This window comes from Heterodontus francisci, chromosome 3 (genome assembly GCF_036365525.1).
Source record: "Heterodontus francisci isolate sHetFra1 chromosome 3, sHetFra1.hap1, whole genome shotgun sequence".
NCBI lineage: Eukaryota > Metazoa > Chordata > Chondrichthyes > Heterodontiformes > Heterodontidae > Heterodontus > Heterodontus francisci.
The window spans coordinates 86425578-86441800 of record NC_090373.1 but is presented as its reverse complement, the minus strand read 5'-3'; the positions used below and the strand labels follow the sequence as shown (position 1 = coordinate 86441800).

At 39.9% G+C, this 16223-nt stretch overlaps 1 protein-coding gene across 1 annotated transcript in view; it reads left to right on the top strand.

Annotated features, from left to right (window-relative positions):
• The window catches only part of slc30a2 (solute carrier family 30 member 2), an 84609-nt gene extending 74310 nt beyond the window's left edge, over nt 1–10299 (top strand). Inside the window, exons 4-8 of the mRNA XM_068017863.1 lie at nt 524–677; nt 3114–3336; nt 8139–8244; nt 9286–9420; nt 10033–10299. Coding sequence (XP_067873964.1) covers nt 524–677; nt 3114–3336; nt 8139–8244; nt 9286–9420; nt 10033–10178 — 764 coding nt within the window. The 3' untranslated portion in view covers nt 10179–10299. The remainder of the gene's footprint in view (nt 1–523; nt 678–3113; nt 3337–8138; nt 8245–9285; nt 9421–10032) is intronic.
• Nucleotides 10300–16223: the final 5924 nt, after the last annotated feature.

Sequence of the window (16223 nt, the reverse complement as noted above, 5' to 3'; positions counted from 1 at the left end):
AAAAGATCGAGAGAGGAGATGAGGAGAAATGTTTTTACTCAGAGTTGTCAGGATCTGGAACACTCTACCTAAAAAGGCGGTGGAAGCAGATTCCATAAATCTTTTAAAAAAGGTGTTAGACAGGTACTTGAGGATTAGGAACTTACAGGGTTATGGACAAAAGCAGGGTGTGGGACTAAGCAGAACTGCTCTTTCAAAGAGCCAGCCCAGGCATGATGGGCTGAATGGCCTCCTTCTGTGCTGTAAGTTTCTATTGATTTTAACACAGCTGTTGACCTAATTAAAACAATCAGGGTAACATTCTGCTAAAATAGTTTTAAGTTATAGATTTTTATTGTAAAATATTCATAATCAATGTTTCTGATACGAACTGCATAATACAGTAGACATGTCTTCTGATTGGCACTTAATGTGTGTTATCTCACTTTTTGGCTGGGAATCTGAAAGTGGAAGCAACAGGGATCTGTACAATGATAGTAGGACTGCCTTGTTCTAATGTCTGTTTTTTTGCTTTGTGTCACAGAGATTTTGGGGGCTCTTCTTTCTGTGCTGTCAATCTGGACAGTGACAGCAGTGTTGGTTTACCTTGCTATCCAGCGACTGATCAGCAAAGACTTTGAGATTGAAAGCCATGTTATGCTTATAACATCTGGGTGTGCAGTAGGAGTCAATATCATGTAAGCAATGTTAATGTACATGACCATTTAATCATGCAAATAATATTTGATTTCAGAATTCCAACAAAAATTGCATAAAGTCTTTTACCAACAGAAACTGAAACATATAAGATGTGAGCGTTTGACAGGGTAGATGCTGGGAGGCTGTTTGACCTGGCAGGAGAGTCTAGAACTAGGGTTCATAGATTCAGAAGAAAGGGTTGGCCATTTAGGACTGAGATAAGGAGAAATTTCTTCACTCAGAATTTTTTGCCCCAGTGAGCCATGGAGGCTCAGCTGTTGAGTAAATTCAAGGCTGAGATCAATAAATTTTTGAAGTCTAAGGGAACCAAGGGAATGTGAGGATCGGGTAGGAAAGTGGAGTTGAGGTCAAAGATCAGCCATGATCTTACTGAATGGCGGAGCAGGCTCAGGGGCATTTTGGCCTACTCCTACCCCTATTTATGTTATTGTTTTCTTATATGTAAATTATAATCTAAATTGATAGCGGTGAAATTGAATGGCTTTGTTTTTACATAAACCTGATTTTACATTCAATCTTGCCTTCTCCTGTTTTTCAAAACTAATGCATCATGATTGTTGCTTTTTAAAAACATAAGAAGCAGCTACAATTACATAGTGACTAACCAAAAAAGAAGTCAGGTAACAAATGTAACTATTTTCTTCCATGTTATCCTGAAGTTGCTGACTCATATTGGAGCACGTTTCCATAGATGCTCAAGACCTCCAGTATCTCACCCTTTCTTAACCGAAATAGTGCTGAGACTTTCTTTCAATAAGGTGGGAATCATTGTCAAGCCTAACCTCTCCCTCCTGAAATCCACCTGTTCACATTCCTGCAGGAGCTGCTGGATTGCAATTTGGAATTGGAACCTTTTTTTTCCCTTTCCTCTAGTCTGAAGTATTATGTCCAGTTTAGTGTTTTTATTGAGATCAGCTCACTTAACAAAAACCAAGCCAGGAATTTATGAGCCGTATGTCTCAGTACCACACCATGCCATGCATTTCTTAATGAGGCATACAGGTAAGCTTTAAAAGAAATCCCTTTCTGAGAATAATTTGGCACTTTAGATCCTCAGCTAGATGTGATGGCCTGATTACAATATGCTCCACATTTGTCCAGAAGGAAACAGGCCAAGAGCATTTTGATAAAAGCAAACTACTGCAGATGCTGGAAATCTGAAATAAAAACAAGAAATGCTGGAACCACTCAGCAGGTCTGGCAGCATCTGTGGAAAGAGAAGCAGAGTTAACGTTTCGGGTCAGTGACCCTTCTTCGGAACATTTTGATGTTGGTTACCCAGAAAGTGTTACTTATCTTTTATTCATGACCTGTCCTCATTTTCTCAGAATTTTTTGCTTACATTTTCTGTTTGTTTTTTTCAGAACATGTAAGTTTCCTAGATCCACAGTTGTTCCAGTGTATTTCCACAGTAACTTCAGCAGGAGTACGCTGCAATGGCCAGTAAGTCAGTCAGGCCCAATTATACATGAGGAGTGACACAAGAGTTGAGGAGTACAAGAATGGCCGAAGGGCCAGTAACCAGGGGACACAGATTTAAGACAGTTGGCAAAAGAACCAAAGGCAACATGAGAAAAAAAATTAAGCAGCACGTTGTTATGATTTAGACAACATGCCTGAAAGGGTGGGAAAGCAAATTCAAGAATAACTTTCAAAGGGAATTGGATAAATATTTGAAAAGGAAAAAGTTAAAGCACTATGAAGGAGGAGCAGGGAAGTGGGACTAGTTGGACACCCCTTTCAGAGAGCTGACAGAGCCAAGATAGTCTGAATGGCCTCCTGCTCTATGATTCTAAGAATATTTCTTACTATATTATAAATCATAATTATAAGTCAGTTCAATGTTACAGACTGTCATTTATGCTTTTCTTATCTAGGAGACAGTCGACGGAGGTATGTTTCACATCAGTTTCTCTACTTTGAAGATTAGTCACAATTTAGCAGCTTTATGCAACATTACTCCTGTTTAAATGCAATTTTTCTCTCGTAATTAATTAATTAACACCGCATGTGGAATACAAATGCATGCCACTGAGGATGCCGCAATATGTAATATGAACTTTATTAGCAGTAAAATACAGACAAATGTCATAAAAAAGATTCAACCGTATAAATTAAACTATGTAGAAATGCTTACTTTCTTTAGTTTCAAGGATTGAATATTCAAACAAAGAACGTGTCGAATAGATGAATGCCACTAGGATAGCTCAAAGTGCCTCAAAATCACAAAATATATCACAGATAGGCTAGTGTATACATCACAATACAAAAGCCTTTGAATTTGACATATCATTGAAATATTTGTAGGTTGTAAAAGCTACAAGTGCTGAAGTAGCTCAAAATTTAATCCAACCAAGTCCTTGAACATATAAAGAATTTGATAAGTTTTGTCACAACAAATTTTTGTGTTTCAGAATGGCTGTCATACTCCATCAATCAAGTGCTTCCCACAGCCATGGCCGCAGCCAGCAGCATGCATTTGGTTATGAGGAGTTAGAAAACAGCACAGTTGATGAAAACTCTTCTCAACCAAGCCATCTGGGCAACACCAGTGTGAGAGCAGCCTTCGTACATGTCATTGGAGATTTGTTTCAGAGCATTGGAGTGTTTGTGGCAGCTACTGTCATCTTCTTTAAGGTTCCTGCTGTATTCTAAAAACTGTATTTATATGTTATTTTAATTATCCAAGTTTACTTCAGTAAGGTAAATCTAACACTCACAGTGATAAAATATCAAAAAATATTGTCAGATGTAGTTTAAAACACTTAAGGATTGCAATTCCTTTGTGATTTCTTTGTGCACAGGTGAACGATTTAAGTGTCCCTGTATGTAAATCCTTAAAAGTTAGTGCACGGGTATAAAAAGTAACCGAAAAGGCTAATGGAATCTTGGCCTTTATCTCAAGGGGTTTGGAATTTAAAAGTGAGGAAGTGATGCTTCAGTTGTACAGAGCCCCATCTGAAGTAATGCATTCAGTTCTGATCACTGTGCTTCAGCAAGGTTATACTACCTACCAAGGCGTACAGCACAGATTTTCCAGAATAATACCAGGGCTTAAAGGACTAAATTATAAGGATAAGTTGCATAAACTTGGCTTGCATTCCCTTGAGTTCAGAAGGGTGATCTAATAGAGGTGTTTAAAATGATGAAGGAATTTGCTTCTAATTTCAACCCTTCTCTCACCTTCACATGATCCATCTCTGACACTTCTCTTCCCTTCCTCAACTTCTCTGTCTCCATCTCTGGGGATAGGCTGTCTACTAATATTCATTATAAGCCCACTGACACCCACAGCTAACTCAACTACATTTCTTCACACCCTGCCTCCTGTAAGGACTCCATTCCATTCTCCCAGTTTCTCCGTCTCTGACGCATCTGCTCTGATGATGCTACCTTCCATGACAGTGGTTCTGATATGTCTTCCAACCGAGGATTGCGCCCCCCCCCCCCCCCGACTGTGGTTGACAGGGTCCTCAACCGTGTCTGACCCATTTCCCGCACCACTACCCTCACCCCTTCCCCTCCCTCCCAGAAGCACAAAAGGGTTCCCCTTGTCCTCACTTTCCACCCCACCAGCCTCCAGATCCAAAGGATCATCCTCCGCCACTTCCTCCACATCCAGCGTGATGCCACTACCAAACGCATCTTCCCCTCCCTTCCTCTGTCAGCATTCCGAAGGGATCATTCTCTCTGCGACACCCACGTCCACTCCTCCATTACCCCCACCCCCTCGTCCCCTTACCCTGCAAGCGCAGGAGGTGTAATACCTGCCCATTTACCTCCTCTCTCCTCACTATCCAAGGCCCCAAACACTCCTTTCAGGTGAAGCAGCGATTTACTTGTACTTCTTTCAATTTAGTATACTGCATTTGCTGCTCACAATGTGGTCTTCTCTACATTGGGGAGACCAAACACAGATTGGGTGACCACTTTGCGGAACACATCCACTCAGTCCATAAGCATGACCCCGAGCTTCCAGTTGCTGGCCATTTCAACATCCCCTCCCCTGCTCTCAACTCTGTCCTGGGATTGCTGCAGTGTTCCAGTGAACATCAACGCAAGCTCGAGAAACAGCATCTCATTTACCGATTAGGCACACTACAGCCTGCTGGACTGAACATTGAGTTCAATCATTTCAGAGCATGACGGGCCCCCATTTTTATGTTTAGTTATTTTTTCTTTTTTGTTTATTTTGTTTTTTGGTTTGTTTAGTTTGTTTCTACTGTGCCTACCCATGGTTTCTGTTTTTTTTAATGTTTGTGCTTGAAGTGCTATGTGCTTTACAGTCTATTCGCACCCTTCTGTACTAACACTTTGTCTTTCAGCACACCATTAGCATACCATTTGCCTTTGTTCCATGACTTTCTGGTCAGTTATTCTCTGTGACCCTCTGTCCTATCAACACCTTCTCATCTGTTATCGCTTGCCCCACCCCCCACTTTACTTGCTTAAAACCTTTTACATTTCTAATACCTGCCAGTTCTGATGAAGGGTCCCTGATCTGAAACTTTAACTCTGCTTCTCTCTCCACAGCTGCTGCCAGACCTGCTGAGTATTTCCAGCATTTCTTGTTTTTATTAAGGAATTTGACAGAGTAGTTACAGAGAAACTCTTCCCTTGGGAGACTCCAGAAAAAGAGGGCATAATCTTAAAATTATAGCTAGCCATTTAGGAGTGGGATCAGGAAGCATTTTTTTTTTACACAAAAGGTTAAATTCTGGGAAGATGTTACAATGCAGTTGAGACTGGGCACAGAACACTTTCTGTAACATACTAATTAATACACTTGAATAAAATTCCTTAACAGTCATTGATCCTTGAAAATAAATTATAGCCCCCTGGAATGTAATCCCATTGCTCTCTAGTGGCCAGGCTGTCACAGTAATATGAGAGCAGCCTCAAGGTACAGGAAATTCAGGAACTCATATGGTGAATGTTTTGTTTCAGAGAATTTATAATTTTGATTTATGACCTATATAATTTGGAGGTCTGTGGGGTAGAATATATCCCATAATCAGAGATTACCTCCTGCTATGAAATTTGAGGAAATATTTTAACTAAAGTATAATTTCTTCAAGCATGGAGTGTTGCTCCTTCTGGAAACAAAATTAAGACGACACTGTATAACAGCCAATGTCATATTCTACAGATGATGTATGAATAAGTAACTTTGCATTAAAACACAAGCAACTTTTAACCAGCAGTTATATGTTGTTTGTGCCAGCCTGACTCAGTTGGCACTCACGCCTATGAGTTCAAAGGTTGTGCTTTGAAAGTCCACACATGGACTGAACCTTAGCCATCACTCCAGTGAAGTACTGAGAGAATTCTGCCTTTCAGATGAGACTTTAAACCCCAGTCCTGCCTACCTGTTCAGGTGGATGTTAAAGATCCCATTGCACCAGTTGAAAGAAGACAGGGAGTTTTCCCAGTGCCAAAAAATTGGAAGATAAATCCAGATGAGGAAGGCTATTCCACCAAGAGGGAATATAAAATCTGATGAGGGATTAAAGCTAAGGACTCTGAAACTTGAACAAGTGTTAATGAGAAATCCAGAAGAAAGGAGTCAAAATACTTATAGCACTCACAGGACAAGTGAAAGAAGAAAATTGTTTTAGTCAGTGGCAGAGCTACATTTGGCCAACTGTGGGGGCTGGTTTGAACTCCAGATTTGGTCAACTTGGCAGGAAGGCAACTGAGTTGGGTACTGAGGAATGCTGACATACCCAATCCAAAGGCTGAGCTAGGAACGGCACAGACTTTCAGACTGAAACTGGAGGCCAAAGAAGGGTGACAGAGGTTCCTGGGAGCAAAATCAAGGTGATCCTCCACAGCTGCATTGGGTGACCTCCAAATAATTGAGACAGTTGTACTGGCTCCATCCATCACTGGCTTTACAGAATCACAGAATTGTTACAGCCCATTGGGTCTGCAACGGCTCTCTGAAAAAGGAATTTATCTAGTACTACTCTCCAGCCTTCTCCCCATAGCCCTGCACATTCTTCCTTTTCGGAGAACAATCCAATTCCCTCTTGAAGGCCTTGATTGAACCTGCCTCCACCACACTCTCAGGCAGTGCATTCCAGATCCTAACCGGTCATTACATGAGGAAGTTTTTCCTTAGGTTGCTATTGCTTCTTTTGCCAAATACCTTAAATCTGTGCCCTCTTATTCTCGATTCCTCCACCAATGGGAACGGTTTTTCCCTATCTACCCTGTCCAGACTCCTCATGATTTTGAATACCTCTATCAAATCTCCTCTCAACCTTCTTTTCTCCAAAGAAAACAGTCCCAACTTCTCCAATCTATCCACATAACTGAAGTTCCTCATCCCTGGAACCATTCTTGTGAACCTTTTCTGCACTGTCTCCAATGTCTTCACATCTTTCCTAAAGTGTGTTTCCCAAAACAGGACACAATACTCCAATGAGGTCAAACCAGTGTTCTATACAAGTTTAACATAACTTCCTTGCTTTTGTACACTATGTCCCTATTAATTAAGCCTAGGATGCTGTATATCCTATTAACTGCTCTCTCAACCTGTCCTGCCACCTTCAATGATTTATGCACATATACACCCAGGTCCCTCTGCTTCTGCACCCCCTCACCCCTTTAGAATTGCACCCTTATTTTATATTGTCTCTCTGTGTTCTTAGTCTCCATTAAAAGCAAATGAAAACCCTGTTAGAGATACTTGTAAACTAAAAGGGACCTGGATGAGAGAGGAGGACATCTAGATTTCTATCATATTCTGGAGTATTTTACTATTGGTAAGAAATGGTGAATTCACTATTTCATTCACTTCTTCTGAGAAGTAACTGAAGCATGTGTGATCTGATATATGTGGCCTTATGTAGGAGTACACTTAGAATGAATAATAATGAATTGCTGTAGTGCTCTAAGAAGAATAAACAAAACCCAGTTCACCCAATGGCTCAGCAAATTTATCCAGTGAACCATTGAACCAAAATACCAGACAGGAAAATCTTCAATTTGGTCCCTGATCTGTGATGAGTTATCTGACCTCTACTCAATTGGGAAGGGGAAATTCACAAAGGAGTCTCATTCCTGGTCGCTGTTTCGTGGCCCCTGTTGGAATGACCTGTGTATATCTCCTGTGATAACAGGATTAGCCTGAGCTGTACTGCCCACTGTGGTCACTTAGCCCACCAACATGCACTGTCAAGGGTCATACATGTGACTAATGAAAATGTAGCATAGGCTATCCAAGGGAATCCATTGCCCATAGACCTGTAGCCCAATAAGGAGGCTACACCTTCAGAAGAGATGGGGAGAAAATTAATCTTACAATTCATTTTATTATTTTAAATGAAACTAAAGTAAGACTAATGGGTCTGTAGTTGCCTTTGTCTATAATTTCATCCGTTTGAATATGAGCATGCTAGCTGGTTTCTTTATTATTTGTTTTTCAATTACAGCCTGCTTATAAAATCGCAGATCCTATCTCTACATTCTTTTTCTCCATTTTTGTCCTGGGTTCCACCATTACTATTTTAAAGGATGTTTTCCGTGTACTCATGGAAGGTAGGACATACTTCTATGCAATTTCTTTAGAAAAATACAATCTATACTTTGACATTTCCCCACCCTACCCCCAACCAGATCATCAATGAAAAAGATGCATATATACTACCAATATTTATTTACATTTAAAAAAATGTGTGCATCTTATCAAACAACATATGTATAAAATATTGTACTAACTGATTAAAAGTACAAAGACTGTGGATTAGATCAAAATACCAGATAGATGGCTCTGAGCAAACATTTTGTTCAAACATAAATACAGATATAAGGCAATAAAAGAAAATCTGATAAACACACCAGGTGAATGTATTTTTCTTAAAGTAAAAACAGAAAATATTGGAAATGCACAGCATCTACACTCATCACAGTTCAGACAATGCACCATGGTAACCACACCCAAAGTGCTAGTGTTGGAAGTAATAGCATGTGGTGCTAGAGGTACTAATATTGTGCTGTTAACACAGAAATGGTTACAGAAAGCACGTTTTTAGCCTGCTGACTCGAACGTAGCAGCTACGTTTTGTTTTTCTCTTCTTTATGAGGAGGGCGTTGAGTGAGATTATGCTGAACAGTGTTAGATTTGTCCCAACTATCACTGCTTAGTATGGGCACATTCCTGTGTTGAATGTCTAAACCAGAAGTAGTTGCATAGTGTTTGTGTTGCTAATCGCTCCGTAAAGTAATCCCGCTAAATGATCATACCCAAACAGATATGAAACACAGACACTTATGGAAGTAAGGGAATGTCGATAAATGCTCATATGATATCCATACAATGTGCAAATGCTGGTCAAGAACAGTAAACCTGAATATATAAATAGCTGATAAACTAAAGGGTTTGTTATTGTGAGCTTGTTATTATGTTCAAATGTACAAGCTGCTGGTGTCAGAAATTTCATTTACTTTGCTGTGAAGTCAAAGGGAATTTTGTATTTCAATTTGAGAAGAAATTTATTTGCATCACTTCCTATTTTGAATAAATCTTATTCTTATTATTTAAAGTAAATGAATAAAACAAATCCTAGTCCTCCTGCTTAGGTACCCCAAAAGGAATGGACTTCAATTCAGTGAAGGAAGTTCTTCTGTCCATAAACGGAGTGAAAGCCATGCATAGTCTTCAGCTCTGGGCTTTGACATTAAACCAGCCTGTGCTTTCTGTTCACATTGCCATAGGTGAGTGATGATATTAACACAGTTTGTTACTACCATTTAATTTTCTTTCCATTCAGATATGAAACATTTGTCAGTGTGTGACCCTTCAAATGTTTATTGTGGTCATCGTTACTACTGGGAGTAATTTTTTTTTGTCAACACTGGTTTGGATGTGATGCAACTTCAGATCAGCAGAAATGAAGGATGTGCCCAGTATGTGCAAATGCTCTGTAAATAAGGTTATGGCTAATGGGAAATGCCAGGCCTCCTGGGGATTGGGTGTAAGGTAGTGCTGTAACTAAAAATTTCTCTCAATGAGTGGGCGAATTTTTAAAAACCAGAAGAGAAGACCAGAAAGGGATATTCTTTAGCATTAACAGTATTATCCATACAGTAAGCTCTTAAAGCAGGTTAGTATCACTTAGCAATTCTTTAGCTGTAGTTTTGTAATGTCTGTATTAAAAGAACAAAAGTAATTTACCTTATAAGCCACTAAGGAATAAACAGCGATTTCTGTGGATCATCTCTTTAAAATAGACTGAGGCATTCAAGCTTGGAGAGGCAACCAGAGGAATCTGCAGCTTGAAACAACTTTTCATTGCCTTTCTGTTAATTATACTCTTGCTATTACAGAGGAGAATGCGGATGCTCAAACAGTGCTGAAGGAAACCACAGAAATCCTTCGAAGCAAGTTTACCTTTCACACCACAACAATTCAAGTGGAAAAATTCTCAGAGGACATGTTAGGCTGCAGCCAGTGTCAAGACCCAAAAGACTGAGATTTCTTTCAAATTTAAGATCCCAGGAGGTGCCATTTGTTGTTGTGTTGTACATTTGTCTCTGTATTTTACATGATTTTCAAAAACCTACTACAGCTTCCACTGACACACACATTTTTAGTATGAGACTCAATTTCCCTCTGCAGAGCAAAAACTCAAAAGGAGAAAAAGATAGGAAGGACAGGTAAAATTATTCCAGAGTGAGTAGCTGACAGCTGTGCCATTAGCCAAATCAGTAGTACTTTTGATATTTCTGGGGTAGGGGTCAATAGTGAGTTGTGTGCAGGTTCAACAACTCTTGGAAAATTGTAGTATGTTAGTAATTAGGCACAACTTAGGACAGCGTACACCCAAGATCTAAATATTGGCTACCTAAATACAAGAAACATATCCAAGACAAAAGAACTCAAAGATGCCTGTTTAACTCATTATTTGGCATGACAAACTTGGTTTGAGTCAGCTATTTTTGAGCATGACATTTGGAGTATGCAACAGTATGACCAGGATCTTATTAGGCTTGTTTAGTATTAAAAAAAACTTTGTAAACTGTTTACAGTTTGGTGATAATACAAATAAATTTACTAAGGTTTTAAATATATATAGGGGTAGAAATTCATTCCGTCACTACACTGTGCAAACTGGGCACAAAGAATGATCAAAATTTGACCTTGGACATCATGTGAATAAGTGGGGTAAGCTGCTAGTGTCAGTTGTGCCTTCAGAGGCAGCTCACCACACTTAAGGATCCAGTTTTGGGCCACCTGCCTTGCTGCCAGCAACACTCACAGGCAAGTGGGTGGGGGGAGTCTTAATTGGATATATTAATGTATTTTACATGTCACTTCAAAGAGTTCTAGTTACGAACCCCTTTGCAATGGATTGAAGTGAAGCTCTGAAATCAACACTAGATTTAAAAGGGAATGTTTTAATGGATTGGGAGAATTGTATGGGTTTGTGAAGCAACCCCAAATTTTCTTTGTGCCTCAGGCTCCAAGAATGCTTAATACGCCTTAGTTGATAAGTATAAACAGAATGGCTAACAGTGGACAGGGATTTCTTGGGAAAGTTCCAGGTGTGGAGAAACAGAGTGCAAGGGTTTCCTCTCGGACAGACCAGTTAGAGGAAAACATTTAGCATGCGTGGCCTAACATTATAGGTAAATGCAACAACAGTTGCAAACCATGGGCATGTATCATGTGATCACAGCTCCAGGAATACATCCAATGACAACTGGCAACTATGCTGCCAGCAGCAGCTCTCAGGAGTGTGGTGGAGCTGTGAGGAACGCTCCTGCTCCTCTTGGGTTCACATGAGAGTTCTTTATTTAAAAGTTCACTTTTTACTGACAGCCACACCTGAGACCACATCCAAGACAGGAAAACCTGTATGGTACAGGCAGCCCAATTTCAGGAAGGGGTCCAGCATCTGTTTACACGGCCACCTAAAAAATTAGCTAACCTAATACGGGGTCAGTTGCATTTCAGGCATTTTCAGGGACACGACATACCCCTGCAAAATTAGTCCTTTATGCCTCATTTTTCACTCAGCAAATGGGTGCAACGAAGTCCAATTTTTACTCCACTGAATCAAATGTAGAATGGAAATACATTAACCTGGATAACAGCAGTGATTTCCTTTCTGCTGATCTGTGCTTCACTACAAGCAGCACAGAGATCACATATGACAGGTATGTATGGCTGCCCAGCAAACAGGGCTGCTGATCTTATAAATTCTGTAACTAGGGCCACATCTTGGGAGCAGTACAGCAGACACCAATTTTAGTTCCTCCCCTCGCCCCCAGGCTGGTAAAGAAAGATTCCAACTAGCCCAGCTATTAAAACTCTCAATTTATCTCCATTTATTAAAGAGCTCAGTTCCAAACCTAAAGGATTCCAGCATCTTTATGGATGTTGTCTATCACTCCAGGCCACAATTAATGCTGCTGGCATTGTGAGTGTTATTAGTGGTCAGTCTAATGTTGACTTTTTAAATTTAATATCCGTAAAGGAAGTCTAAGTAATTAAACTGGCAGAGTTTGAAACTGTTCACCCTTAATGCATTTGTGTTGGATCATTAGAAAGTTGAATGGCTTCCATCTACCGCTAATCAAGTTTCAGAGCACCGGGAGTTGAGACATTTGGAACAGCTTCTATTTGAAACCATTCTGTAATATGTAAACTGGCCATTATGTTCCCATTATCCCGTAACCAATTTTCACTCTGATTTTTAAAACTTTTCTTGAAAGCAGTGATCATGGAGGGGTATGATGGTTCCATAGAAGGCGGTAGCATTCTGGTACCTTTTTCAAGTGACCATTTATGTGTAATCCTGAAGTGAATGTCAGTAATAGTGGTCTGTAACACAAGAGTTACTAGAGTCAAGTTTGATCCTATTCTCAACCAGTGTCCACACAGTGATCAGGAGCCAAAATCTTGATCCTGTTTTTTTCCTTTTCCTACCTTTGGGATATTGAACTCAGTGGTTGCATCACCTGTTTCATCCTGGCTGACTCAGCATAGACCAGGGATGAGAACTGGAGTCTTCCTGATCTGTTCACATAGTGTTGCACAATGTTAGTCATTTCACCCACTGAGCCAGCACGCAAAATTGGCACAACAGATACCACAGATCTCAAAACAGTTTAAGCCTTACCCAGTTTAACAATCCACAATTTTAATTAAAAAAAACTTAACCCAGGTTTTGTTCACAATTACCAGCTGTTGCTTTGTAGACAGAACTGGTGGATGTGATCTGTAATCTATTGTGGTTTGGTATTTTCTCTTCTCAGTAATATTTTCCACAACCTGTAAAATGGGTCTTTTTTATATTTAAAGGGGGCTTTCTATGTCCTAGTTAATATATCAAGTACTGGGACCATGAAGTGATCTGTGATAAATGAGGAAAACTGCATCATTGAATAACACAAAACAAACTTAATCAGGCTACTGATCAGCTTTCTGAAAGCTGTTCAACTTGTGCATCTTTCCATGGTTTACCAAATAAGATTTATTGTACTATCTCTTGATTCAAAAAAAAACGCTGATTAGGCCACAGCTGGAGTATTACGTACATTTCTGGTCACCACATTACAGGAAAAACATAATTGCTCTGGAGAGAGTACAGAGGAGATTTACAAGAATGTTGCCAGGGTTTGTAAGCTGCAGCTATGAGGAAAGATTGGATAGGCTAGGGTTGTTTTCATTAAAATAGAGGAGGTTGAGGGGTGACTTAATTAAGATGTACAAAACTATGAGGAGCCTAGATAGAGTAGACAGGAAGGACCTGTTTCCCCTAGCGGAGAGGTTAATTACTAGGGGGCACAGATTTAAGGTGATTGGTAGAAGGATTAGAGGGGACATGAGGAAAAACATTTTCACCCAGAGGGTGGTAGGTGTCTGGAATTCACTGTCCAGATCGGTGGTGGAGGCAGAAACCCTCAACTCATTTAAAAGGTACCTGGACATGTATCCTGCAAGGCTACGGACTAGGTGCTGGAAGGTGGGATTAGATTGGGCTGCTAGTTTTTTCAGCAGGTGCAGACACAATGGGCTGAATGGCCTCCTGTGTTGTAACTTTTCTATGGTTCTAAAAAAAAGGCTTTGAAACAATTATCCATGCCATACTTTGTAACAAACTCCATGAAATTGACTTCTCAAGTAATGGAGCAAAATAGCTTGAATCTTATCTGTGCAGACAGCAGAGTCGTTGGCAACGGATCACTGCGTAACACAAATGCGATTGACGCTGTTGTTCCTCAGGGAACTAGGTCTTTTACTGTTCCCTTGTTACATTAATGACCTGTCAAAAGTCTGCACTCATTTCAAAGTCTATTTATATATAGATAACACTGTTTTATCCCAAGCCCACAAAGGAGATGGCTAAACATTTTTCAGTGATTTAATGTGAACCATGAACAGACACTGAATATAGAGAAACAAATAACCTCTGACAAATTACCTCCAATCATTGTCTTGCCAAGGCTGATTATTCTGTGATGTTTTGTTAGGAATAGTGGACCAAATCAAGAATTTATGGATGCACTTTGAAAATAGATATTAGATTTCTTCAAAATAAAACCTAAAAGTGCAGATTAATCTGTTACTTCTGATGATTCTGGTTTGCAGCAGCACTTAAGTGACCATTTAACTCAAATAATTTCATGATCGAGGGTGCAATGGTCCGAGACCCCCTCAAGGGTATCATCCGACATTATTTGAACTCGGTAACATGTGAGGCCACATCTTCACATATCTATGATTCTGACTCAACTGTTGGAATAAGGCCATCGGGATTACTTTAGTTTTGGAGATGGGGTGGGGGGGGGGAGGTGGGGGAGGTAGGAGAGGGAGCCAGTTTATGAACAAGTCTCCCTCATGATTCAAAGTACTGAAGTGCCAAAATGTAAAAGTGCCTTAAGGGTAGCCACAATGGAACTCTATGGGTCTCAAAGCAACTGCAGCAGTCACATGGATATATTTATATTAATAGAGCTTTATGTAGCTCAGTTTGCAGTAAAATCTGGGCAGCTTCTTACTTGAATGGATGGTCATCTGCAAATTTAGACGTGCTGCAAAAAATGTTTTTGAAATCCTACTCTCCAAATGAATCTTAATAATAATGCATGTACTGTTGTGCCTTTGTATACCTGTGATTTTTCCAGATACCTCCTTGGGAAGGAACCCATTGTAAAAGAAATGTTTTCTCAATAAACTACCCTGTAAAAACAGATTTAAAGAAATGTATAAAAGACTATGAAGATGAGAAAAAGGTTAAGAATTGATAGTGATTGAAGCTGAATTTCAAATACCTTTACATTCTTGACCATCTTCCCATCCCACAGTGATATTTATTTTTGATGCTGGTGTCTATATTGTGTGCATGACTGTAATTAACTGTAATTGAGCTATCCCTCCCCAGTGTCCTTCTGTTATTCAAACAGTAATTAGCATGTTGGTCTATTGCTCAGATTGACATCTCCCAACTGAAGGAAACTGGCCACAAATGGGACAGAGTGGGATGGGTCTTAAAAGGTGAAGAATTTGAATGCAGGCAGAGCCTCTCCATGAACTATTCATTGGAAACTATATAAAAATACTTGCATTTATCCAGCACCTTTCATGACCTCAGGGTGTCCCAAAGTGCTTTAGAGTCAATTAAGTACTTCTGAAGTGTAGTTACTGCTATAATATAGGAAACCTATATTAAATGATATGAAAACCATACAGCAATGAGAGGTGCATTTCAGCAAAGCTTCTTTAAAAATATTTTCCCATCTTCCCCTTACTTATAAACTTGCATTGTCACATAAAGTCGCAATCTGCTCCCAACTTTATCATCAGTCAATAAGAACTGTGCATGGCAGCCTTAGCAGCTTCCACCGATTTCCCTTTCTTTTCAATGAGAAACAGGTTTGCTGCCACTTGCCATAAATCTTACATTTGCATGATTGAGAATGGTAACTTGTGTACAGGATTGTTGGCCTGAACCCAAATCCTACAATCCATGAAAAAGCACGTTAGAGCTATAATGTGATACACCATGATAGGAATATTCAATCATATTTCTTTTGGGGAGACATCACCAAGTTATCTTTTAGAAGGTCTTATTATATGAGCTTTATAAAGGTTACTGTATTTGATTCCTAAATACAAAAGTGACAAGAAAACATTTTTTGGAATGTCGTATTAAATTGCACTGTCATATTCCAATCACTGAATAATTATCTGATTGTAAATGGTTTGATAAGTTTGACAGCTAGTCACCAGTCCTATACTCAATTACCTATGTGTAGCCCAAGGTAGGTTAGACCTTTTGCATGTCTGACAGATTCTGTGGAGAGAGAAACAAATTTAATGGCCGGAATTCTGCGGAGGCAGCTGTCCCTATTGAGGATGGCAGCCTGCCCCCAAGAGCTGCCAGCACGATCAGAGGGCCGACAGCTCCTCAGCGCCATTGGGAGAGGTGGAAATTGCTGGGGCTGCACCTGGAGGATGAGGGCACATCGAAAACCGTTAGGTAAGTGGGGTCTGGGGGTACCAGGGCCAG